This window comes from Anoplophora glabripennis, unplaced genomic scaffold (assembly GCF_000390285.2).
Source record: "Anoplophora glabripennis isolate ALB-LARVAE unplaced genomic scaffold, Agla_2.0 scaffold92, whole genome shotgun sequence".
Classification (NCBI taxonomy): Eukaryota; Metazoa; Arthropoda; class Insecta; order Coleoptera; family Cerambycidae; genus Anoplophora; species Anoplophora glabripennis.
The window spans coordinates 804,819-830,785 of NW_019416269.1; the positions used below are offsets into that span (position 1 = coordinate 804,819).

Genomic DNA, 25,967 nt, shown 5'->3' on the forward strand with positions numbered 1-25,967 from the left:
GTACAATGTCACTGAAAATTAAGAATAAAATTTTTTTTTAATGGTACATTTCCCATAACTAATACAAATTTATACACTTAAATCTATTGTAATACTATATGACACTGAGCTTGATGGGGTAAATTGAAGTCGTTTTTAATTGAGAATATACATTTACCTCCCTTTCTTACTAGTTTCAGCTATTATGCTATCATTGGGACAAAAGAAAAATGACAGTCATTGGAAAATAATTAGTTCCATAAAACAATTGAATTGGTGAGTTCGAAAATCGTTCATGTCTAAAAACTTCATTTTGAGAAATACTGACATGTACGGTTCTCCACGTCATTGATCAGTAACGACTTATTAAATACCGTTAACTGTAGCACTAGATAAAAGACAGCAGACTCGTCCGCCATTTTGGAGCCCACTTCGTCATGTCATCATAATAGATCTATCATAAACCCGATAGTGAACGGTTGTCAGCGGTTGTTTCCTACGGTTTCAATTAGAATTTTGTGTTAAAAATGAATGGGTATTCGGCTGTATTATTAATATATTCCTGATGTCGAATATGAGTAGTCAAATATACAATCCCTCCTTAAACATTTTCATAAGTTATATTTTTGACATGATTTGAAAAATGTTAAAATATGGCAATACAATAAACTTATATAGGTAACACCATTGTAACCCTCACGTTCACACATCTTTTTTACACACTGTACCTACACTTGACTAAGATGTAGTAATATTCTGGTGTATATTTTATTTGAATATTGAGAAAAATTTAATTTTAAGCTTTAAATAACCAAACAGTGTAGTGCTGTACGGTTAACGGTTAAGTAATGATTTTCATGCTCACTCGGTGAGGGAACATGTTTTATACAAAATGGCTATCTTCATTTATAATATCCAATTTTGGACTTGTACAGTTTTCGAACTCACCGATTCAATTAATAAATGACATTATAATTTTTGTGTAAAAATAAATGTATCACTACAGTGTAAACTCATTATAACGTCGTTCGTTATATCGAAAAACTACCTATAACATAGAAATTAAGTCAATTTGGTTGGTTTACGTCAAAATCCATACATTAATACACTCTTTATAGGGCAACAGCCATTCTTTATTACGAAGAAATATGTTCATATTTAGACACCAGCAAATATTTACAGAAGTATTTAATAGTGCAATTGTTTTTATAATCAGCTTACAAAAGGTTCCGACTAAATCTTTGAGGTGCCGAAATTTCTAAGAAAGACACCCTGAGGACGTAAACAACTGCCTTGCTTTTGTTAATTGCCTCGAACACATGTGCCATTACTCTTGGATTACATTGTTTCTAGGACTACTAAACGCACTAGGCACCTATTGTGTTTTATCAGTAGTCGTAAACCAACTTTGGATCTGTCAATATGGCCAGTAAAAGAAAAGTGTTATGTGTTAATGAAAAAGTTTGTTTGATATATGCGATAGAAAAAGGGAAAAGAAAAGTGATGTTGTAAGACGTTTAGACCTCAGTCCATCTACTGTTGCTACCAATTGGAAAAACAAAGAAGCAATTCTACAGGCGGAACTGCAGGGTCTACTAAAAAATTAAGGAAGTCTACTTCTAGTAGACAATTGCCCTGCTCACCCTTTTATAACCAATCTTCGAAACATAGAGTTAGCATTTTTCCCAGCAAATACAACCAGTATCTTGCAGTCGATGGATCAGAGTGTGATTAAAAGTCTAAAGGGTCACTATAGAAGGAAATTGTTGATGGAACTGATAGAAACTGACGGCAAAATCTCGATTAATATACTACAAGCAGTAAATTTCATATCGGAAGCCTGGAAAGAGGTAACAGCAGCAACCATACAGCATTCTTTTCATCACGTGGGACTATGTAACAGTCAGACAGTAGAAACAGAGCAGTTTGGTAGTGAGGACAATCTACCACTGATTGATTGGATTAAACAGTTCAGCATACAACCAAATCATTTCTGCGAAGATTTACAAACATACGAAAATATAGATCAGGACCTGGCCACAACCGCTTCACTCACTGATGAAGACTTTGATTCAATGTCAAAAAGTAAAGAGGAACCAAATGAAGAAAATGAAAATGGTCAAGTGGACGATTCTGAACCATCACCAACTGTTCAACAAGCACTTGATGCCGCCAAACTCATCGAAAAATTCTTATTGTTTCATGAAGATGATTCCACCACATCCCAAGACATGCATAAAATACTTAGGAAAATACAAAACAAATATTGGCATAGCAAAAAACGTCAGACAAAGTTAACAGAATATATGTGTTTGGAATAATTAAATTTTTACCTATTGAAAGTATATAATAAAATTGGAAATTATTGTAATTGGTGAAATTTGGTTATTTTTCCTTCTTCCCTCCATATCAAAAATTCTTTATACCCGATCCCTTAAGATTCGTTAAAATGAGTTTACACTTTATTTCCTTTTTTTCAAATCATCGTGACAAATTGATGACAAACAATATCATCGTTGCGCGTTCAACGTGAATTTTATCAAATTGTTCATTGGAGTCAAAAAACTGTTTCTTGGCTTTTTAATTTAAGAATTACAATTATTTTTAATTTTATCCCGGACAAGTCACATTTCTATAGAAAATGAGATAGATGTTTTTAACCAGATTATGCGGTTTAATGTCGTTTATCGAATGTGCAGAACTTAACAGGTTTTGCTGAAAATATTTTTTGTACAGATTGTCTGTTTATTGTAAAATTGGACATTCAGAGATAAACCTCGGTTTGTTACAATACTCTGTTATTTATAGTAATGTAGCACCGAGAACAAAATGTATGCAGAGACCAATGACANGCAAAAAATTCGATTTTTTAAATTTTTTTTACTTTTTTAATAAAATAATTTAGTAAAATCTTGAGAATTTAAGTACAATAAAGTTTATTAATAATGTATATACAGTGTGTCCACAGATGGAATTGACAAGAGGAGAAACTTTTGTTTTTGACTATCGAAAAATGTCACTATAAAAAGTTCCTTATAAAACAAATCTGTTTATAACCTCAAATAATGTCCGAATACAAATTTTTTATTTTAAAAACTAGACAAAAAAGTAAAAAAAATCAGAAAATCGAGTTTTTTGCTTTTTTTCAAATTGTTTATTAACGATTTTTTTGCAAAAAATGTTCCTTTTAAATTTTTTAAATAAGCTATTTCGATGGGAAATTCAATTCTCTAAATAATTTTTCCTATGAACTATAGCGAAATTTTGCTTCGTTTTCGAGCTACAATTAAAAAACTAAAAGGGGTGCATTTTCAACCCTATCTCCAATTTCCACCCTGTAATTAAATAGCACTCCACGGTTTATTTATCTAAAATGTCCATTTGAATGATTCATGTAATAAAATATCTTGAACGTCATAGTTCCTTTTAAAATTCTATATTCAACAGCCTATTACTAGTTTCAGCTATTATGCTGTAATTTTGATACAAAAAAACTGACAGTCATTGGAAAATATTTGGCTCCATAAAACAATTATTAATAAATGACATTATAATTTTTGTGTACAAATAAAAATATCAATATTTTCTTTTTTTTGAAATCATCGTGCCAAATTGATGACAAACAATATCATCGTTGCACCTTCAAAATGTGACGTGAATTTTATCAAATTTTTCAGTGTAGTCAAAAAAATTGTTTCTCAGCTTTTTAATTTAAGAATTATTTTTAATTTTATCACAGACAGTCACATTTCTATAGAAAATGGCTGTTTTTAACCAGATTATGCGGTTTGATGTCGTTTATCGTATGTGCAGACTTAACGTGTTTTGCTGAAAATATGCACGTCGCATTTCGAAGGCACAACAATGATATTTTTGTACAGATTGTCTGTTTATTGTAAAATTGGACATTCAGAGATAAACCCTGGTTTATTACAATACTCTGTTATTTATAGTAACGTAGCACCGAGAACCAAATGTATGCAGAGACCAATGACAGGTTTTGATTACCAACGTGTTGAGCAAGACTTACAACATCAGTTACAGTCTCTATCAAATTTCAATGTGGGTGGTCTACAAGGTGCTCACGGATGGTCTACAGCACCACTGGGTAAAATGTTTACATACATACATTTTTTATTTTATGGATAAATTATTTTCATTTCCAGACGAGAGTGACACAGATGACAATTTCCTACCTATGAGGAACACAGTTGGTGGAATGTATGACAGTACTTTATCTGGCATCAGTAGTAGTATGGAATCCAGTACAAATTCTAGCATAGCAAGTTCGGTTACGGAGCAAAGCCATCGGACAAGACGAAGAAGTAAGTGAAAACGACTCAAGTTAACGAATAATTATAACTTATTTCCTCCAGTAAACAACATAGAAACAGACCCCACAGCCGAGATCTCTCATTTCCAAATAAGACTGGCATCGCTAGCCACGGTATTACTACACGAAGATTTACTTGTAAAACCAGCTGATTCCAATCACATTTTGGCCGCCCCCAGTGTACATCAAATGCAACGCACTGTCGATCATTTCTTTAGCAGCTTAGGACAAATGGTGATCACTGCCTATGGGAATAAAGATTTTGAAAATACCAAGGCCACGTTCGAGAAGGCATGCAGTCTGAATCACTTAAGGTAAGCAACTCCTAGTTATAACAAAAAAAAAAACAAAATATTAAATTTTATCATTTTAGGTTGTTAGCTGCACCAGTTCAGATCGAGGGCGACGAAAAGACAACTCTCTCTGCATTTTCAATCACTGCCCAGATCATCGCTGCTAAAATGGAGCTCCTCGAGTGTCTTTATGCTGCTCCTGAGGGTCCTGTGGAATACGTACCTTTATTAACGTTCGATGATGCTGCTTCCTTGCAAACGGCTAGTCCTGTCACTGCCAAACCTAGCTTTAAAATGAACTTCAAACATATCGAAAAGACTGCAAAGAAAGGTAGTTCGAGAAGGAACAGTGGTCCTAGAACAGACATTTCGTAAGTGATACATTCCATAAACATATAGGATACAATTTTTTTTTCGAACTTCAGGTTTTTTTAATAAATACATTAATAGACTGCTCATCAACATACTAGAACATAACATCGTAAAATTACAAGTGTTCTCCGGACATCGAAAAGCATTACTTTGTGACGTCATTGCTGAACTGATAAAATCTAGCTGTTTATAAGCAAAGTTTCCTCTAACCCATGCACTAATTTTTCGAAAGTTGCGCAGCCGTTTTTCTATTGTGCGCACAATGGGCTTGTTCACCATTTTCAAACACAGGCACCACAGAACCTCCCCTTACACACGTCTGCATGTTTTGAACATTTTTGCTCCCATATCCTTTTGTACCGCACAGTTAGCGAAAAAATCAGAGGGAACATTTTTTATAAAATGTACTTCAATGTGCTTAATCAAAAAAATATTCCATATGTTTTTGAAACGTGGTTTCTGATATAGGAGATGCTAAAATTTCTTTAAAAATACTTTTACTCAACTATTTTTGAAGCACAGCATGATTTTGTCATTAACGACAGAATTTTTAAATGTATTTTAAATTTTTCCGTTCTGTCGGAGAAGAGTGCTGAATGCTATTATGTAAAAAAATTATTTGTCCGTGATATAATGCAAGAGTGATTACTTTTTCCAAATTTCTGCCCACTTTACAATAGTCTTGCAAAAATGCACACTTGACTATTTGGAAATATTACCGTTTAGAAAATAGAACATTTATTAAAAACATTCCTTAATAAAGTACCACAGTTAAAAGAAGTTGTAACAAGTTCTACCAATAAATTTTTTCACTTTTTAAAATTATTTTCTATAGAGCCTTCATAAATGATTACAAGCCACCAGTAATTTTGTTTAGAACAGTAATTTTATTTCGTTCATGCTGGCAATTAAATTTCGATAAAATTAAAACAATAAGATTACATTAAAACACACATTCTGTTTCACCGGCTGGTGATTGGTGTAATTTTTCACGAGATTTTATGCAACCAATCAGCGATCGTGTTTATCTCGAGCGTTAACGTAATGGTTTGCCATTGTTCATTGTAAACGAATCATTATTATTGCTATCTCTATGATTTAGGGATTTTGAATTGTTAGTAGCAGCCGTGAAATGTTGCTTGCCTAAGCTTCATGGTCAGGTGGCTTGTAATCATTTATGAAGGCTCTGTATTACAAAGGATGATCTATTTATGCTGGCCACTACTCTACCTCATTTTTTTCAAGTGGAACACTGACCTGCTTTGATAAACAAATACTGGTTCCATTGTTTGAGTGTTGATAGTGGGACTGACATAATTTCTATTATAGTTTTTCCGAAGTCAATTCTATAATTTCAAGCTATGTACCAGGCTCGGTCGCTAAGCAGCAACTCGGCATTGAAATATTTGAAAAATTTGTTTCCATATCTATTTAGCCATACCCATATATAGGTCTGGTCGAACTAAACATGCAGGTGGTAGAAATGACCTCAGTTTTATTGGGCTTCTGGGCAATAAATCACAGCAGGCGACAAGTAGTTCATAAATTGCCCAGCAGTGCAGTGCACCAGTGCGGAATTTGGTGTGAATCAGGCAATTTTGATTTATTATAGCCACCTTCTATCAATCATTCATATTACAAGTTTTACGAAAGGGAGAAATAAGAGGGATATTTTGTTAACTAATATTATCACAACATGGCATTTTGGAGTCCTTTTGAAACGGAACAAAACAAAATTTACCACCAATATAATAAAATTGTTTGACATAAATAATTAAAATATGTTGTTGGCCAAATGAACTTGTAATATAAATTTTCTACACATATACAAATTATTATAATTTTTTACCTTTCGCAGAAAATTTTTTTAGGGATGCCTATGAAACTCATTAAATTTTATTACCAGACTTTTTTTTGCATATTCAACTGACTTGGGAAGGACTATAACTGCAGTTATTGACCAAAAATAAATATATTTTATTCAGAAATAGTTAGAATTGACTCAAGAGCATTTTTGTTTTATTTTAAAATGATCAGAGCTTTTAAAAACATTTATTGAACTTGTATTTTGCCAGTGGTTTTTTCTTTATTATTTTGTTTTATTTTACTTTTTTATTAACCCGTTTTACTCATTTCATAATAGTTAATTAAAAATAGCTTTGAAGAGAAAATAATTGTGAACAAAAACTTACTACGTCCACTCCTAGAATGTAATTAATCTGTTTCATGCTTATACATTTGCAGACAATATCAAAAACTACATTTACGTGTAGGGTTGCCACCCGTCCCGTATTTCAAAGGACCGTCCCGTATTTAGGTCACATGTCCAGCGTCCCGCCATTAGTTCATACGGGACGCTAAAAGTCCTGTATTTTCGTACTTAGGAAACAACCCAAACAACCATTTTTTTACAATCATGAACCATCATGAGCAGACACTCTTCTTACACTCACAGTAGGATTACGTTAAAAAAATCCTAAAATTATTTCGTCTTAAGTCAAGCCTATGCCTCCTCTGGCAGCCAAATTCACAACATCTTGGAGATAGGGCACCTGATTCCATCGTTCTAGTATGAATTTTTACCAAACAATCTTGCAGAATGTTGCCTTCTGTCAGGGAAACGTTGCCGATACAATTTTTGAGCCGCCAGACTATTTCCATTACAGAAACCATAAATAAAATACATATCGACATATTCACTATTAGTAAAAGCATGATGGTTCATGGTTATAAAAAAATCAAATGAAATGCAAAGTCAAGCACAAAGATCACAACTGAGACCTAAGATCAAACGTAAGAATTGAAATTATGGCACACGAAAGTGACTTCAATTATAGGGTTTCTGGTCGAAACTTCTCGAAGCGAGAATTCCCGGGACATCTGGCCTTACTCGAGACGAGCTGGAGTTCGTTTCGTTCATGCGTTCAGTTCGTTTCTCGATAAATAACTGAGCGGTTAAAGTGGTTTCTCGACTAGCTCATGATTTATTTATTTTAAGTTTTTAAGGCTTTAGTTTACTTTGATGATTCTTATTTTTTTAATATACCTAGTTATAAGTCTGTGTAGAAATTTTATTATAAGCCTAATGTTGATGTTGATTCTGAAAATATTTAGTTCCTGTTCGTTTAGTTGATTATTTTATTTTTGTTTTGTTAATAATTAAAGGATTGTGATTATAAGTCATAAATTAATAGGAAGAACGCTTCTGTATCTTTAAATTAAAGCTTGTTTTTTTAAGATTTCTTCGGTTAAATTCCTTATTTACTATTTGTTTAATTAAAGGACTGCATGATTAATGATTATTAATAATTATTGGAAGAAAGCTATGATTCAAAAACATTGAAATAAACATAAGTATAATGAAAGTGTTCAATAAAAAAACAAGTTAAAGGTTTTTAAGAAGATACTCAAAGTTTAATCTAGTTTTGTTAGTAGAGGTAGAAACATAAGTAATTAATAAAAATACTGAATAAATAATAAATGTTAATGATGATTGTTAAGTATAATAGCATGTTTATATTTCACATTGCAATATCAAAATTATGACATTTTTAAGTTTTAGAAATTTCTCGAGAATTCGAGAATTCCCGGGAATTCCTAGTCGAGAATTCTCGAGTCCCGAGAAAAAAAGTAGGCCGAGAAATTAGAAACCCTAGTCAATTAGTATCATTACAATGAAACTGTCATCATAAAAGATGCCTACTATATGAAAATGTTAAAAAGGTTTGTGTTCTGAGATACATTATTTAAAAAATAATTTTTTCTGACTAAACTATGCAGAATTTGAAAAAAAAAGTAGGTACATTTTTTCTTCAAAAAAGTCTAATTCATTAAAAAATAATATTAGTTGGTTGATAATTCAAAGGAATAAAAAAAATTTGAAAAATTTCTATTAAGAGTAGTTAGAAAATTCCGATTTTGATGAAACTTATAATAGTTAAAAACCCTTATGGTATGATTATTACCTACAATTTTCATCCCATTATCTTAATCAGAAAGAAAGTTATTTTAAAAAATATCCAAAGAATAAGACCCTTTCGAAGGGCCATATCGCAGTAACGGTGCTCCGGAGGACCAATGTTCATAGGAACACTTTTTTTTACTATTTGTGGCTCTACTTTCACCTCCATAAATTTTGTACTAACTTTTCCAAACACCCTGTAACTTATATATTAATTATTATTTATTTATTATTTAAACGAGACTGAAGGTCGAATATGTTTTACAAAAAAAGATACATTTTTTTGTTGGTTTTTAATAATAAAGATAAAAAGTTGTGTCCCGTATCTTAAAATTGAAAAGGTGGCAACCCTGCATGCCAAAATTGAACAATATCGTTTCAATACTTTTTTTTAATTTAAATCGATTTTGTAAAAGAAATCAAATTGATTTGTCATAGTTTAACACCCTGTATCTCGAAAACAGGGCGTTTCCTGGCACACACTGATATGAAGCTTTACTGTCGATTTGTATTGTTTTATTTACATTCTGCGTAACAAACTATCATTATTTTAATTTAATTTGTTCCCAGATACACAGGATGGTTTGATTTTGTATGTTGAACTTTTTAAAAGTTGCATATTTTATTTTTTGTTTTAATAATTTCATTTTTTCATATCTAGCATATCTTTCAACAAATGTATGGTGGACCTCGACATTTCAATTGCGGATCGAATAACAGCCCTATTAAATCCCCCTGCAATATGTGTCATGGAAAAACGTGCATACAATCCTTGGGGTACTCATTCTCGGCCTGAACAGCTCCAGACAGAGACTCCCGTAGAATCTAGATTAGATCTGAAAATTACGTCACCAGCCCTTTATATAAAATTAAGGTAAATTGATATATTAAGTTTCTTGTAGGATATTAAATTTATAGTTTACAGATTCCCGATACCAGATTTTCGCCCTCCACATGACATGAATAGAACTCCCTGGTGGAAGAGACACGTCAGGCCTGATTACATTTCCCTGGTGCTATACGAGGCGCTGATGCACACAAGTTTCCAAACTAGTCAGATATTCCAGGAGTACGATATACAAAGTAGGGGATTGGATATAGTTTATTACGAATCGGAGAGCAGCGTTGGTTTGCCAATCGGAAAGGCTGGATTCGATGAAAAGTTTGCTTCATCTATGCAGGATGTACTTCTTCAGTCAAGGTCAGTGGAAAATTTTATTTGTAGATATATTGATTCTCATTGAATTATTAATAATATTTGTTCAGTCGAATGTGACAAAGTACAATAATACTGATTTTATTCTAATATAAAAAATAATCAAAGAAGCATCGGAACTAGGGCTTGCAATCCCGAAATGAATTGAAAATCCAGTATTTGCGGCACTTGACATTGAAATCCCGCGGGATCTCGGTATAAACGGGATCCCTCGATAATATGATATAGTATAAATACCCCCATTTTTTATATATTAAATAAAACAAGTATAAAATTAAACTTTATTTTAAATATGTCAGGGTTGCTTTCGGTGTACATCAAAATGAAACTCTCCCTCTCAACGGTAAATAAAAGTGTTTCTATTGAACATTAAGTAGAGAAAAATATATTCGCTGCAGTCTTTTTGATGTGGAGTAATATAAGTATTTGGTCGTTGGCGCCAATCTGTCATGGTCCTCTTCCGGGAATCATATCCCGCATTGCACATTGTTTCTTGTTGTTTGCAATGGTTAGGCCGTCCGGCGTCAAGCTGCCGCTTTTGAAGTAATACTTAAAAAGAACACCAAACATAAATAATTATGCAGATTAGGCTGTATTAGGCACTCCAACACAGCTTAAGATGTACAACATAAACAAAATGATTTGCATTTAAATATAAAATAACGATAGCTTCATTTATTTATTTAATAATAGTAAAATAATTCCGAAATTGAAATTAATTAATATTTCATTTAACAATAATTTTTGACATTTTTGTAATTTAAAAAAAGATAAGTATAAAAGATGCATTTTTTCTGGGGTTCAGGGCTATTCTACGAATTCGTAAATATGCCCATTGTTATTTTTTCGTCGAGCTACCCCAGTTTAAAAAAAATAATAAGTTTCTATGATGAATAGAAGCCGAGATATTGCAAAATTTACAGCGCGCATCAATTTGAACTTTGGAATTAACTTTTCTTGCGCGTGTGACTCGTTTGGACGAGCTTCCCCCACCACCACGCCGCCGGACAGTTTACTTAGCGAGTACCTTCTCTTGAAAGGGCTCATGAGTCGTTAATTTTCCACATTTTTCAATGCAATCTACGGGAAATCATAGTTTACGTCGTAAACTTTAATTTGCGAAAAATTCAAGTCTTAATATTAATAAACAATTGCGCTACGATTTAAAAAAAAATTCTTATCTTGGCTCCTGTTGGACGTAGAGGGTGTTTTTTTTTTAAAAAAATTGTACACTGACAAACAAATGAATTTTTGATAGCAAATGTCAAAACGCTAGTTACAATTTATAAAATACAAGAAATGGCAGCTCAATTAACTTCTGAGAAGAAAATTGAAATAGTTTTGATTGTGAGAGATAATTATAAAACTTATCGAGAAGCAGCAGTAATTTTTAATAACAGACATCCGAATAGGAATATTTAACATTCAACAGTTATGAGAATTTTAAATAAATTTAAGACTTATGGAAGTGTCAATAATAATTTTAATAAAAAACGCCAGGATCGGTTTGTAGATGATGAAACGGAATTACAAGTGATGCTATCAGTTGTAGAACATCCAAAAATATCTTTGAGTAAAAGAATGTCTTTTTTAGAAAATATTGTAAGTAGAGGTACAGAATGACAAATATTAAAAAATAAATAAATAAATAAATAAATAATAAATGATTTTGATAGACGGTTTGAATTTTCCTCATTAATACAAGGAAAGTTAGAAGAAAAACCGTCTTTATTAAGACATAATTTTTTCTGAAGGGACATTCTCCTCAAATGCTCCTCAGTTCACAAAATTGTCATTAGTAATCCCCATTTTACAATCAAAACTCGTGACCAATATTGTTTCAAGACAAACGTGTGGTGTGGTATCTACAAGAAGAAAATAATAGGACCATATTTTTTTCAACAGTTAATGAATGGTGAACGTCATCTATAACTTTTACAAAATGAAACGACTTTATAGACGAATTGTCCCTACAAGACCATCAACGTATGTGGTTTCAATAAGACGGTGTTACATGCCATAGTACAGTAGCTGTTAGGGAATATCTTGAAACTATTTTCAATGAAATTGTTACATAGATATTCCGATATGTTTTGTCCAGCTAGATCTCCAGACTTAACCCGTCTGGATTATTTCCTTTGGGACTACTTAAAACAAAGGGAAATTAAACTGAAGCAAAATACAAATTATTTAATTGCAAATAATGTTATGATTGTTACTTTTTAGTCAACTTGTTTAACTTTTCATTTGTAAAACAAATTATTATATTATGTTTGCATTAATTGTTTTAATGCAATAGCAAATTGTTACATAACTTACCAATGAATCTAAAGGTTATCATGTTTTTCAATACAATAAATGTTTTATGATTTGCAAAATTAAATTATAATTTATTTGTTTATTTCCTACTATGTTTATACTCAAAAATTATTAAAGATTATTTTTAATTGTAGATGGATAATATTGGATATCTCACCGTAGTTTTCTATTAGGATCAACTTTTCTTAATAACGATTGTCGATATTGTAAAAAAATAAAGGTACTTTACTCTTGAGCAAAATTTACATTTTTCAACAAACCTCGTATACGACGGCAAAAAATTGAAATCTGATTATTTTATTATCGGTTTTAGGACATGCTGAACTTTTTATAAGAATAACTTTTTTTCATAAAACCAATAATAAAAAAGTATACTTATATGGTGCCGACTTAATCGGACACACTGTATATTAGGGTGGGCAAAAAAAATCGACTATTTTTTTTTACTTTATACTCTGAAAAATAGGTTGCTAGACACCTCTAGAAAATTCTCTCCAAATATGGGCTCTTAATCTTAATAGGAAGGTCTTCCGCTTTACAGTTTTCCATTTTTTCCACAGTATTAGAAAAAAAAATTCATATCTCTCTATCAACTGTTCGTTAAAAATATCTCTCCTCATATACTTGTAGGAAATTGAACGCTCTACAAAAGAGGTCTCTTACAATGTTTTTGTAAACCTCACCGTTTAAAAGATATTAAAGGTTGAAGTTTGATTATTNTTCAACAAACCTCGTATACGACGGCAAAAAATTGAAATCTGATTATTTTATTATCGGTTTTAGGACATGCTGAACTTTTTATAAGAATAACTTTTTTTCATAAAACCAATAATAAAAAAGTATACTTATATGGTGCCGACTTAATCAGACACACTGTATATTAGGGTGGGCTAATCATAAGAGACCATTTTTGTAAAGCAGTTAATTTCCTACAATACCATGAATTGCGCATTTCATAATGATTTTTTGTTAACGAGTTATAAAATTCATAAGCAAAATAGAAATTTGTCTTAAAAATAATCAAACTTCAACCTTTAATATCTTTTAAACGGTGAGGTTTACGAAAAAATTGTAAGAGACCTTTTTTGTAGAGCGTTCAATTTCCTACAAGTATATGAGGAGAGATATTTTTATTTCGCTGCCCAATACGTCTGAACGTAGCTACCGCGCCATGCGCGAAAATTTACCGCGTGCGAATATATTCGTCTGGAGCAGTTAGACTACTTATATTTTTACATTATGTTGTGTTAAATTAAATTAAAATATGTTTCAACGTTTCAAAATAATTGTAATAGTTTAATTATTAATATTTCATTATAAAGCAGAAACTGAAAAAGAGATTAACAATCTTGGCATTATTACCAGTACCTCCTTTTCCATAAAAATAATTGCCACAATTGCTATAAGCTCCGTCCACAAAAATTCCCTATACCAGTTGCAACAACCGAGTCACTAATGCGCATGGTTGCGAATATATACGGTTTGAGCAGCCTGATCCAATTTAACTATTCAAGTGAATTAATTCGTCTGGAGTAGTTTGAGCTCTATAAATTTTTAGCGAATAAATACGTCTGGAGCAGTGAAAGGGTTAAGAAAAACCAATTAGCATTACACAAGGCTGTCCTTGCGAACCACAAAACAGTGATCTGAGGGGCACGAAGCGTCTCTCGGTCATTTCTTTATTCTTTATTTAGGAGTCGAACTTCTTCTAAATTTAATTTCCTCTTTAAAAAGGGTTCTCCCTCAATATCGAGTTGTAGTTATACAGGGTGTTTCTAAAATAGGGTTCCAAACTTCTGCTGCGTTTATAACTCATTAAAATAAGCCAAAAAGTTCCTATTAACATGTGTGCCCTAAAACGCACCCTTAGGAAGTTATATGCCCTTAAAAGGGCTTAAACAAAACTGTTTTTTTTTTTCAAATAAATTGCAGTTATGAAGGATCCGCTCATTTAATAAATAAATTAAACTGCAAAGCCCAATGGGCAGTTTATCAATAACTTAAATTGTTAAGCGTTGTGGCAACGTCAGTCTTTTATTTGCCATGGTAAACAGATTTTTATAATTTTTGGCCTAATAACTTAAAGAGCAGAGTAATTTTCAAACTCAATTTACTCGAAAACCATTGGAAATATCGATTTGGACAAAGATAATATTTTTTACATAAAATTGTTAAGATTTTATAAATCCGTAGAGAAAATTGTAAAAAAATTGAAATAAAGAAAATTACGGGCCGACAACCCCCTTCACCAACCTAAATGGGACGCATTTTTTTCTATTTATTTGCGACCGTTTTGTCAATAACAGAAAAAAAAAACAGTTTTGTTTGAGCCCTTTTAAGGGCATATAACTTCCTAAGGGTGCGTTTTAGGGCACATGTTAATAGGAACTGTTTGGCTTATTTTAATGAGTTATAAACGCAGCAGAAGTTTGGAACCCTATTTTAGAAACACCCTGTATATAGAGGGTATATCATTTGTTTTCAGACTGACTATTAAGGTGTTTCCTGTAAAAAATGAGGATGCAGATCAGTACAATTTACCAGAGCAAGATCCCATGACTACTTCATTTTACGGTGCCTTTGTGGATCAAAGAAATGAGGAGCCGGGACCGTTTAGTGCAAAAAGGGTTGTACACGAAAGCGATACTCCCCACTCTCCACAAAAAGGTTTGTAACACTTGAATCATTTTTTTACCAAAAATATAAAATTAAAATTACTAAAATTGCAATAAACAATTTTCACTTAATTCTGGAATCTGTGTTATACTTATATTTTTACCTAAGTTTAAGTATCAAAAGAAAAGTTTCCAATAAAACAAAATTAATCTTCATTTAATCCTCCGTCTTCCTTTCGAACTGAATCCTTTTATTTTGTAGATGATGCTGAAGAGTTAATTTTGCCAGGCGATAAACAGGAAATTGATGAATTCATAAAATCCACCACGGACAATTGTAAGATCCAGGTGGAAGTATTTCTACCGATGCTTTCGGTGCAGCTACATTCAAAACATATTTATGAACTCATCTATAATAGAATCAATAACGATCTGTTACTATGGGAATGTAGCGCCCCAAAACCCAAAAGTAACTTGTATGACACCCCCACCTACTCTAATTTTGGTGCTTTCGGTGCTGGTCTTGCCCCCGAAGGGCAAGACATTTTCAAAATGTGCAAAAGTGGAATTCAGTATGGTAAATAAATAGTATTAATATTATTAACTTTTAACTATTTCTTTCAAAATTTTTTTAGAATCGGAAAGTGATAGTGAAGAAGATTCGAGTGACATTGGTGGCAATATTTTCTATTCAACCTGCGCTAGCCATATGAAGTTCTCAAGCAGGTATCAGCCCCAAGAAACCGAAAATAAAAGCAAGGGACAAAGCTATTTGGTGTTAAACATTCAAATTGGTCAGGGCTTGGCCTGTTTGAACCCACCTGTGAGGGACGTGACGACCAACAATGTTATACCGGGACAGCAAGGAGAGTTCCTGCTGGGTCTGGAAGATGCCAATATTTTCATAGTTAGTGGATACAAGGGTGACAATGATTTGGGTTATGTCTGTGTGCAGGTTCACAATTCCCAACTTCATCATTGTGGTAAGTAAATGTTTTGTTTTTACATCAATTTTGACATTACGAATTGCCACATGGTACATGATGGTCCATTATTTTATTGTGGCAAAGTATGTAATTTGTTGATATTTGAGATACAAGGGGAAACCAAATATTAGAAAAAATCAATGAAATTGTCGCAAATTTAGGTAGGACCTTCTGTCATAGCCCCACGATGGGCGCCATGATGTAAATTTTACTCAGGTTGGCTAGCTTAAGGTGGAGTTGACCTACCATTATCTCCCTTTAACATGTTTAGAGGGCTATAGATCCTTATAAAGTGTCCTGAAGGAGCGTTTCTTGCCAAATCCCTTTTCACTTGCGGTACAGGGACGTTAGTCACCTGATTTTTTCGTTTCTCGCGTTTTTCCTTTTCCCTACAGGGAACATCAAAGAAAGATGTTGAGATCTTTGCTCTTTTTCCATTGTGAGTTCTATTTTTTAATTCAGGTTAATGTTCAAATCTCTAATTTGTTTTTGTTTGACCTAAGACGCACTTTGGATACTAGCACTTGATTTTAAAAAAAAATTGCATTACTTTAAACGTTTTTGTGTGTTTCAACTGAACCCTGTATATCACTGGGGGTCTGCTACTCTAGTGTCTAAAAATCAGTGCCCTGGCTAAAAGCACTTAAGTTTGCTAAAGTACGGCTTCGTTAGAGTGCCCGTACCTTAAACTTTAGAAGCTTTATAAGAATTGCAGCGTAAGAGCTGTATATCGTCCCTTTCATCACATAGTGGTGTATAATCCAAAAAATGAAAAATTCAGTTATGCCGGACAATTTGCCCTTTAAATAGTGCACCTATAAACATACCGAAGCGCAAATATGAGGATTTAGTTTCACTGTGTCAGGGAGAGACCCCAGTTGTAAAAATGCCATAATATTAGAAATTCTATAGATCCTCGCCACAGACAAAAGAATAAACTTATCGTTAGTGTTTTAGGAACTCTGTCACCATGCAACATTACAATATTGGATGTTTTTTGCATACTTTAGTGTACTGCAAAATTTAGTTTCTTTTTGGTCAAAAAATTATTTTTGTTATATTATCAGCTTTTCTTAGGATAAATGAAAGTTTCCTTATTTTAGTTAACCACATATATTACTTTAATAAACCAAGTCAGGTATCATGTATAGGTGTATGTGCAAACATCACTGTTTTAAAAATACACTGTCAGATACATACGCTGCTGTATGTCAATGTTGTAACATATACTTTGTTAGGTGTAATTCGAAAATATGAGTTTGATAATTAAATAAAAAAGTACCAACTACGTAAGTTGAACATATTTTCGTTTTTTATCTCTCCTATAAAATTCATAATATGCACATATGCCTCTACGTGATAAAAAGGACGATATGATTGACAGGTAAACAAACAAGGTAAACATTTCTTCTGTGTGTGACATTTCGTTTTGTATTTTATTTAAAACTGTGTTTAGTGTTCGTTTTTTGAACACTGTTATGTTAAGAAAATAGTTTGAGGAGAATTTCAGCAATTATGGATAGAAAGAAGAAACTGTCAAATTATTATTGTTCAGTTCAAGGTTGCTCATCATGGTCCAAGAAAAATCCAGAATTAAGTTTTCATCAAACCATTGAAGAAATTTTCAAAATATTATTGCCGATAGATAATATTCCCTGAATTTCATGAGGGTTAGTAAGTAAGGGCACTAGTTTGCAGACATAATATAAATTTCTAAATTTAAATTAACTTTGCCCATTTTCCCATATAGTACCAGCATTAAAAACTGCCTCTCCTTCTGATATACAACGAGAGTTTTCGTTGGCATATATGTAAATAGGAAATGTATTCCACAACGGATAAGTTCATAGTTATAACCTAATAAAATGTAAATTAAATTGTAATGCTAGAGACAAATAAAGTAGACATAAATACTTGCCTTAAAATTTATTTATGAAATATTTGAAACCTATAAAATAACACAAAAATCAAATAACCGCAGTTTGATAACAAAATTACTAATAAATAATGGCAAATAAGACAAATGTTGCTCAAATGAATGTGAAACATGAACGGCAATGTCAAAATTACCTTGTCTCGGAGCTTACTGCTTTCGCCGCTTGGTGCGCTTGCATCTTAAAAATTATCGCGGATACAATATGAATTTTGATGATTCAGATCGAGTACACACTGGCCAGGCATTCATGTTCTGGTTAATAAACTGGTTGGGTTGGTCTTCGCACCATACTTTTTGTGATATGCTAAATTGTCTACAGCAAATATAGTCTTTGTCTTTGTCTTTTATACATAAATGTCAATATGTTAAAATATATGTATATCAAATAATAAATGAGGTAGTGTAACTTTTCCACACTAATGGATCACGACGTGTGTATCGTTAGTTCATTAGCTCTAATAATAAGCTATTTAAGTAAAATATAATAATTAGAAATATTATTAAAAAAGTGAATATAGAAAATAAATTTAATGATTAAATTGATAATAATTGTAAAATTTTTGATAAAAATTGAACTTTAAAACTTAAATTTTGTAATATCAAAAGAAAATGTAATTTTTTTATATGAACTATAGAAAAGTTTTTTTTCTTTTAATATTTATTTTTTTTTAATTAGATATGATCACTATACCAAATGTAAGACCTCCACTAAAGGAGGTCGGGTCAGCACCGGGTAGGCACCTACATTGCACTATCCAAAAATCTGAAAGTGGAATGCTTGCAACCGCCAAAAATAGGGGTGGAAACCGAGAGATGTTAACTGTCGCAATGAAAATTCAAGCCAGTCATGAAACTCATAACGTAAAGGTATACATAATTCATGACACTACTGGCAGTTTGTTAAATAACAATTTTTTTATCAGACGATTCAAGTGGCTGTGGGCATAAACAAAGCAACTTTAAGACATCGAATGTGCAATGAACCCAACACATGGATATCACACATGTTGGACTTCTTTAATCCGCAAGATTACCCTATTCCTGGTTATCATGCAAAAGATGTGTTAATTGAATTGCATCTACATCTCTGGGACTGCTCCATTGATTACAGGTAACATTTCAGCTACGAATGTGTGAAATTGTTTCGCTAATATTTCTTCTTTCATAACTGACAATAATTATTATTTTAGACCCTTACATATGCCGATAAGGTGTGCCATAACAGTGGGGAATTTCAGCATGTCATCTCATCTGTCCGCTCAAGCTAATACTTCCACTCTTCGCTTTATTTTCGAGGAGTGCGGATTATTCCTGAGCGAAAAAGCCCCTCCAAGAAACGGGATTGCATCATCTGCACCCGTTGATTTAAAAAGGGACTATGTCAACGTTATCGATCTGGGACTATTTGAACTGAGCTTGAAAACAAACGATAAGGTAATAAACCGCTGATTTTGATGAAACGATCTAATCGATTTTATTTATTTTTTATTGTTATTTCAGAAGAGCGGCATCAACCCTCACATCGACTTACGTGCCTCAAATGACATCCTGAATATTCACACATGCTCCGATAGTGGACGGGCATTAATGCAATTAATAACATACTTTGCCGAAGACGGAGACATCATCAGTTCTTCGCCAGCGACATCCGACAAAACCCCATTCTCTAGTCCCAAACACCAGGTTGAGCAGCAGTTAGTCAATGTGGAACCGCAAGACGTCACTAATCTGTCGAAGAGCGAACACGAGTATATAAACGCTATGTTGACGGACGCCATGAAGGAAAATGAATGTGAAGAAGGTAGGTTATATTTAAATTGGTTGTCATAAGAATATAATTATTAGTTTTAATTACTAATTAAAATGTATCTTTTTTCTCATTAATCCAAACAACATTTGAAAAGGTGAGTAATATAACAGTAAACATTATGAATACGAATTATCTGAAAATTTAAGTAACAAATACGATCCTTAATTTGAATATTATTATAAAATGACAAAGCTCATTGTCTCTTGTCATAACCAGGTCATTTCAATAAGTGCTGTTAGTGTCATATCGGTACTCATAACCAGAGTTTAGTTGCATATAAATAAACAAACATCTCTTCTAAGACGTTGTAATTTGGAAAATTTAAGGAAGTGTGCACATTACAATTATTTTTCTTATTTGCATTTAAGGGGAAATACATTTTATCTAGTTGCGAAAAATTATGTGATTTTCATAAATTGCTTTTTAATCAGTGTAATAAATATTTATTGTAAAGTTTGAGGGTTGCTTATGGTATGCAGCAAAATAAAACTCTCAACGGTAAAATAAAGGTATTTTTATTGAAAACAAAATTAGTGAAAAAGAAGTGTTGTTGGAGCGAGCGTTTGCTGGAGAGTCTTCTTGGTGTGGAGTCGCTCGCAGGTATAATTATCCGGTCCTTGGCGACAATCTGCCGTGGGCCTTTTCCTGGAACCCTGTTGAATCCCACGTCTGTTTTTTCCTTGCAACTGTTAGACTTGCGGACAAGTTATTATAACTCCTGTGGAACGTGGTACAAAAAAATATATTTTCTGTCACATCTTTATAATGCATTTTTCCCAAGAAAAATATACGACACAGGCGGTTTTTTGTAGAAATTATCTTAAATTCAGGTACTGTTACGTTAAATTAATGAAAAATGTTCCTTCGTGTTTTTTAATAGTAGCAACTGTTTACGAGACATTTGGGCTTGTTTTGACGTTTTATTGAATTTTTCTTAAGTCTTATTTGATGAAATATTAAACTTGTAGTTTTAACCAGTGACGTACTTTTCCCAAAACAAGAATATGCCACTGGCCGTTTCTTATAGAAATATTATTTCTGAAAAAAAAAAATAAAAAAACTTAAAAAAATGTCAAACTTAATAATAAAATAACAATAGCAAATAGGTCGAGTAAATAATCAAGTAACGAGTCTACAACAATTGTTCAAAATGAAGTCCTTCTGCATCGACACTTTTGACATCTAATCAGGCTATGTATAGAGAAAGATTTCATGACATGATTTTCCCTGAAGAGATTACAGTTTTTCTCTATTCTTAACCACAATTTGTCTCTTGAGAAAAATTGATCTACCATAAACTTTATTTTGCAAAAATATCCAGACAAAATAACCCGTAGGATTAAGGCTGAGTGAATGTGGTGGCGATTTTACTGGACCTATACCAGGTACCTTAGGTTCATTATATCCTGGTGGAAGATGTCCGATCCAGCGATATCCATAATTTCCTTTTAACCATGTTTGCATTTGCCGACCATTGTGCGCGGGGGCTCCATCTAACTGAATCCAAGTGTTTTGCTTTCAATTAAGTGCTTCATCATCAAATACCTCGTCTCAGTTGCTGACTCATTTTATAGAAAATTGTAAAATAAAGCAGATTTCAGCCGTATAGTGAAGTGAAATCACTGTATATTTTGAGGTACTAAAAATTTGTTCATAACAAAATATTAAAAATTGAGAGAGCATTTCCTTGGCAAAGTAAGTACAAAATCATGTTTAAAATTTGACGTCTCTGAGTTTTGCATTTAAAATAAATTTTTTTATAACCTTTATCGAGCTGCACGCAAATCTTTTGATGTAGCACTCTCGAAGTACCTATAACTTTTTAATGAATGCTATGATTTTTATGAAATTTTGTGGAAATATTCTTGACATAAAGTACCTCCTCAAACAATATGCTATTAAAAAAATTCATTTCGATTAATCTAACTAAGTGTAACCCCTTAAGCAACTAACGCTGCCACTGGGTGTTAGCGCATAACATGGCATTACTACTGGCCTTTGTTGATGTGTCAGAACTACTAATGCAAATATGCACTTTAATATTATTTTAAGGAATACCAATGGAACATGAGAATCAAAAGTAATATTTATATAATATATAGTTTAGTTTATATTTATATTTATTTTGAAAAAATTGTATGTTTCTACAGGGTGAATCAGAACTTATCAAAAAAAAAATAATAATAATTTGGATGTACAGGGGACTCTTACAAATACAATTTACAATTAATTATTTATTGAAATTAATTTGTGGTTTTACTTAATAAAATAATTTGACATACAAATACAAATGTTCAAAATTTCGTCCACCGACGTGTAAACTGGACCCATCTTACACAGTTTCTACGAACTAACACAAATGTTGCCTTGCATTGTAAATAACACAAATGCTTCACAATAACACAAAGGTTGTCTTGCTTCATAATAAATTCGATATCCATCAACTCGGAGTTGTTATACACGTAACCCATTTTTGACACTTGGAAAAGTAATGTAGTACCTACTAAAATCGGATTTGAGTATTCGGAAGTGCCTGGGACCACGTGGAGAGAGAGTGCGAATTGTGTACAGCACACAACGCGAATGAGGAGAGACTACAGTAGCCCAGCTATGTAAGGCTTTAAAATATTACAACTTCTCGAAAATTATAAGGATTTTACAAAAAAATTTTTTATGATATTGACTTCATTTTTCATGTCTCATCTATTCCCAAATTTTTGGATAAGTTGTGAATCACCCTGTATATTTTTTAATTGATTCACGATTAATTCACCTGTGTAAACCAATATCAAGTAACATTTTGGTTGAAATGGATTTTTAGGAGATCCTGAAACGTTTGCCAGGGGAGGAGCGAAACTATTTTTCTTCCCCGACGAGCACCAGTTATCTCAGGATCCCCCCGCCATGCCCCTACCTCAAGTAACCGACGAATTAGGTGATGTTGCCTACCAGGTATGTACCTGCGAGGTTGAAGATGATGACGAGTTTTGTATAGTAGATAACGACGAGGATTTGGGGATATTCCCAAAGAGTGGCGAGCCGGAGATCATCTGGTTCACCAACGAGCCCGTGCATATCATAGACAACTTCATCTCGATACCCGTCGGTAGGATGGATGCCCTAAAAACTCCGGAGCACTTTCCCACTCCCAACATGAGATACACTCTCTGTGAAATGACTATTGTTTGGCACATGTACGGCGGGAATGATTTTAAGGTGCCAGATAAAGAGAGTAAAAAGAAGACTGTTAACTTCTCTGATACAAAGTTGGATACAATTAGTTTTTCTAATAGAGATGCAGGTTTTGTGAATATAACCAGTGCTGCGGATAAGAAACTGGAAAACATTCCATGGACACTGAGGGGTGGTGCTAGTAGGGATCACAGTGTGTTAATGGAGCTGCAACTTAACAAGGTAAAGTGATATTCAAATTTTTGTAGCGGCATAGGCCTATACTTTAGAACCAAGTATGCTCTTGAGAAATTGTTATCAAAGCTTATAAAAATCATTGTCATACAATATCTTTATTTGTTTTTTTTTTTATAAAACATATACAGGTTCGGAAAGTCCCCATGGTTCATCGGCCGTTACGTGACAGCGATAAAGTAAGTCATAGAAATTTGTGCGATAGACAAGGATGGTTACATTGAAGACGTTTCATAATCTGAATAGTTCTAACCCGAAACGGGCAGTGACTATTCAGATTATGAAACGTCTTCACTATAGCCATCCTTGTCTATCGCATGGATTTCTATCACTCTCACGTAACGGCCGATAAACCATGGGGACTTTCCAACCCTGTAGAACGCATAGGATGACAAAATCTCTGCTCAATTAACTGGGAACAAAATCGAAAATGAAAATGAGATTAAATCAACAATTTTTACCAAAACCACAACAAAATTTCTGGGAAGCAGATGAAAACGAACGCGGGTGAGAAATTGACCAAGATTCTTCTCATTCTGGTTACAGACGAAAAATTTTTAATTTGAAGTTGATCCCTTTTTTGTGCTAGCGTACATATACGTCATCTTCAATTTATAATAAAATTGCGGTCGTTAATAACAATGTTCCCTCTTAATTTTTTCATTGACTGCGCAGTGCAAAAGCATATGGGAGCAAAAATGTTAAATTTTTTTGTGAAATTTGGATTTGTATCATTTTTAATTGCAATTATTTTATAAAATGAAATTTAAAAAAAATTGGTGAACAAGCTCATTCTGCGCAGAACACAAAAACGGCTGCGCAACTTTCGGAAAATTAGTGTGCGGCTTAGCGGGAATGTTGGTCACAAATAGAGTACTGTATTCTGTATTCTAAGAAAATAAAAACAATAAAACATAATATTAATTAAAGTTGTTGCAAATACATTCTCGCCATCAGTATGTGAATACTTGAATACGTCCACATAACATCCAGCAGTTCTAACAATATTTCCTAAGTTAATATATTTGCTAAATTGTTATAAATTCTTATAGATATGTAGAACTCATGAGACACAGAAGTACAATCGTAGGATACAATATTTCCATTCAAAGATCTACTCTGTTATGAACAAGTAAAACAACTTATACCACGCTAGTCGCTATATATCTTAGTACGCAATAGATACACGCAAGTGAATTTTTGCGGCATACACACAAGTTATTTAGCAGCATATATATCCGTCATAATCACTATTTATTGACTTTGCTCGTGCCGATTATATTCATAATAAGCATTCAAGAACTTATGCGGGAAACCACATTAAGCACGTGTCAAAACTTCAATTTTCACAATTTTTACCACAATGAGTTTCAAATTCTTGGAAAACATGTTAATAATGCAGGAAAACAACCTTTTATTTTCACATCGAAATTGCAACCTCCATATTTCCCGAAAACGTGAAAAGTCAATTAAAATGTACTTATCAGGTTCTGGCGATAACTTTCACAGACTTTTGCTTACACCATTCAAAAGAGCGGAAAAAAATAAGTTGATTTAAAAAAAGGCATCTCGGTAGCAGCTTTCTAAGTGCCATAATCCATTTGTGAAGTAAGAATTTTGAGAAGCCGACTGCAGCTTGGGCAGTATGACATCACAGCACTCCGCTCTCCTGGCTACCGCTCAACCATGTGGGCTGCCGTGCAGATCACTCTGTCTTTAGCGAATGTTTAAATGGTCATTTCTTGGACAAATCCATTAAATCTTCTACTTTACAACGAGCCCAAGTTTATTATAAAATATTAAATAGAACAGCCAGAATACAGTTTTTAAGAAAAAAAAAATTATCTCGGCTCCTATTGGTCGGATCGAGACACTTTTTTTAATTCATGGTTTTTTAAGCATCCTAGTTACCATTTTTTGGTTTTTTGTTAATAACTTTTTTATTTTGCAACTGAAAAATCTGAAATTTACGCAAACGGGAGACAATGTAATTACCTTTCGATCCTTTTTTACTGAATTTCGATATCTTAGGCAGCAGATATATGCGCTCGCATTTTCGACTATAAATTTGCATTTTGAAATTGGGGATTCGGATTGAGGATATTTGTTGAGCACCCCAACAGTTATCTTTTCCTGTAGTTTCATCCAATTTTAGTTAAATTCATTATTTTTATTTAATGCTGAAAATTTTGCACATTTTTTCCATCACCGCTAATATTACAATGTAAAAAAAATTTTGCAAGCTTTTGCAAAAATCTATCCTTGTAGCAATTTCCTCAGGAACAAAATCGATTAGTATACCTCATGTCGATTAGAGGCTTATTTTCGAAGATATAAGCGAAAAACTGAAAAAAGAGCAATTATTATTTTTTTCTTTTGTTGTAAACAATATGACCTCGACCTCTACAAATACACAAATTTGAGCTTTTATTCTGGTATTTTTTACTTAATTTTAAGCCCATAAAATTTGAGTTAGGTCCGATTTTTGAAACAGGCATGTGTTTGATCTAATTCGCCACGATTATTCGAGTTAGCAAACTCATTGAAATGGTGTGTAGGTATATAGTCCACAGTACAGGCCCCCCCTGGAAAGTTGATTACCACATACTTTATAACTCCTGAGCAGCATCCTTTTGAGGAGTCTACCACATTTTTCCTCTACGACTTCTCGATTCCTCCGCTTTTCCACTCGGAAAAGTCCAAAAACTTGGCAATTTCCCG

At 32.9% G+C, this 25,967-nt stretch overlaps 1 protein-coding gene across 1 annotated transcript in view; it reads left to right on the forward strand.

Annotated features, from left to right (window-relative positions):
- LOC108903293 (autophagy-related protein 2 homolog A) overlaps positions 1-25,967 on the forward strand; it is a 48,158-nt gene that overhangs the window by 7,231 nt on the left and 14,960 nt on the right. Inside the window, exons 7-20 of the mRNA XM_018705416.1 lie at positions 3,933-4,087; positions 4,146-4,304; positions 4,356-4,626; positions 4,686-4,976; positions 9,600-9,812; positions 9,864-10,139; positions 14,959-15,140; positions 15,351-15,665; positions 15,724-16,071; positions 18,687-18,877; positions 18,934-19,121; positions 19,201-19,444; positions 19,511-19,811; positions 22,642-23,234. Of these exons, the coding sequence (XP_018560932.1) occupies positions 3,933-4,087; positions 4,146-4,304; positions 4,356-4,626; positions 4,686-4,976; positions 9,600-9,812; positions 9,864-10,139; positions 14,959-15,140; positions 15,351-15,665; positions 15,724-16,071; positions 18,687-18,877; positions 18,934-19,121; positions 19,201-19,444; positions 19,511-19,811; positions 22,642-23,234 (3,727 nt within the window). The remainder of the gene's footprint in view (positions 1-3,932; positions 4,088-4,145; positions 4,305-4,355; positions 4,627-4,685; positions 4,977-9,599; positions 9,813-9,863; positions 10,140-14,958; positions 15,141-15,350; positions 15,666-15,723; positions 16,072-18,686; positions 18,878-18,933; positions 19,122-19,200; positions 19,445-19,510; positions 19,812-22,641; positions 23,235-25,967) is intronic.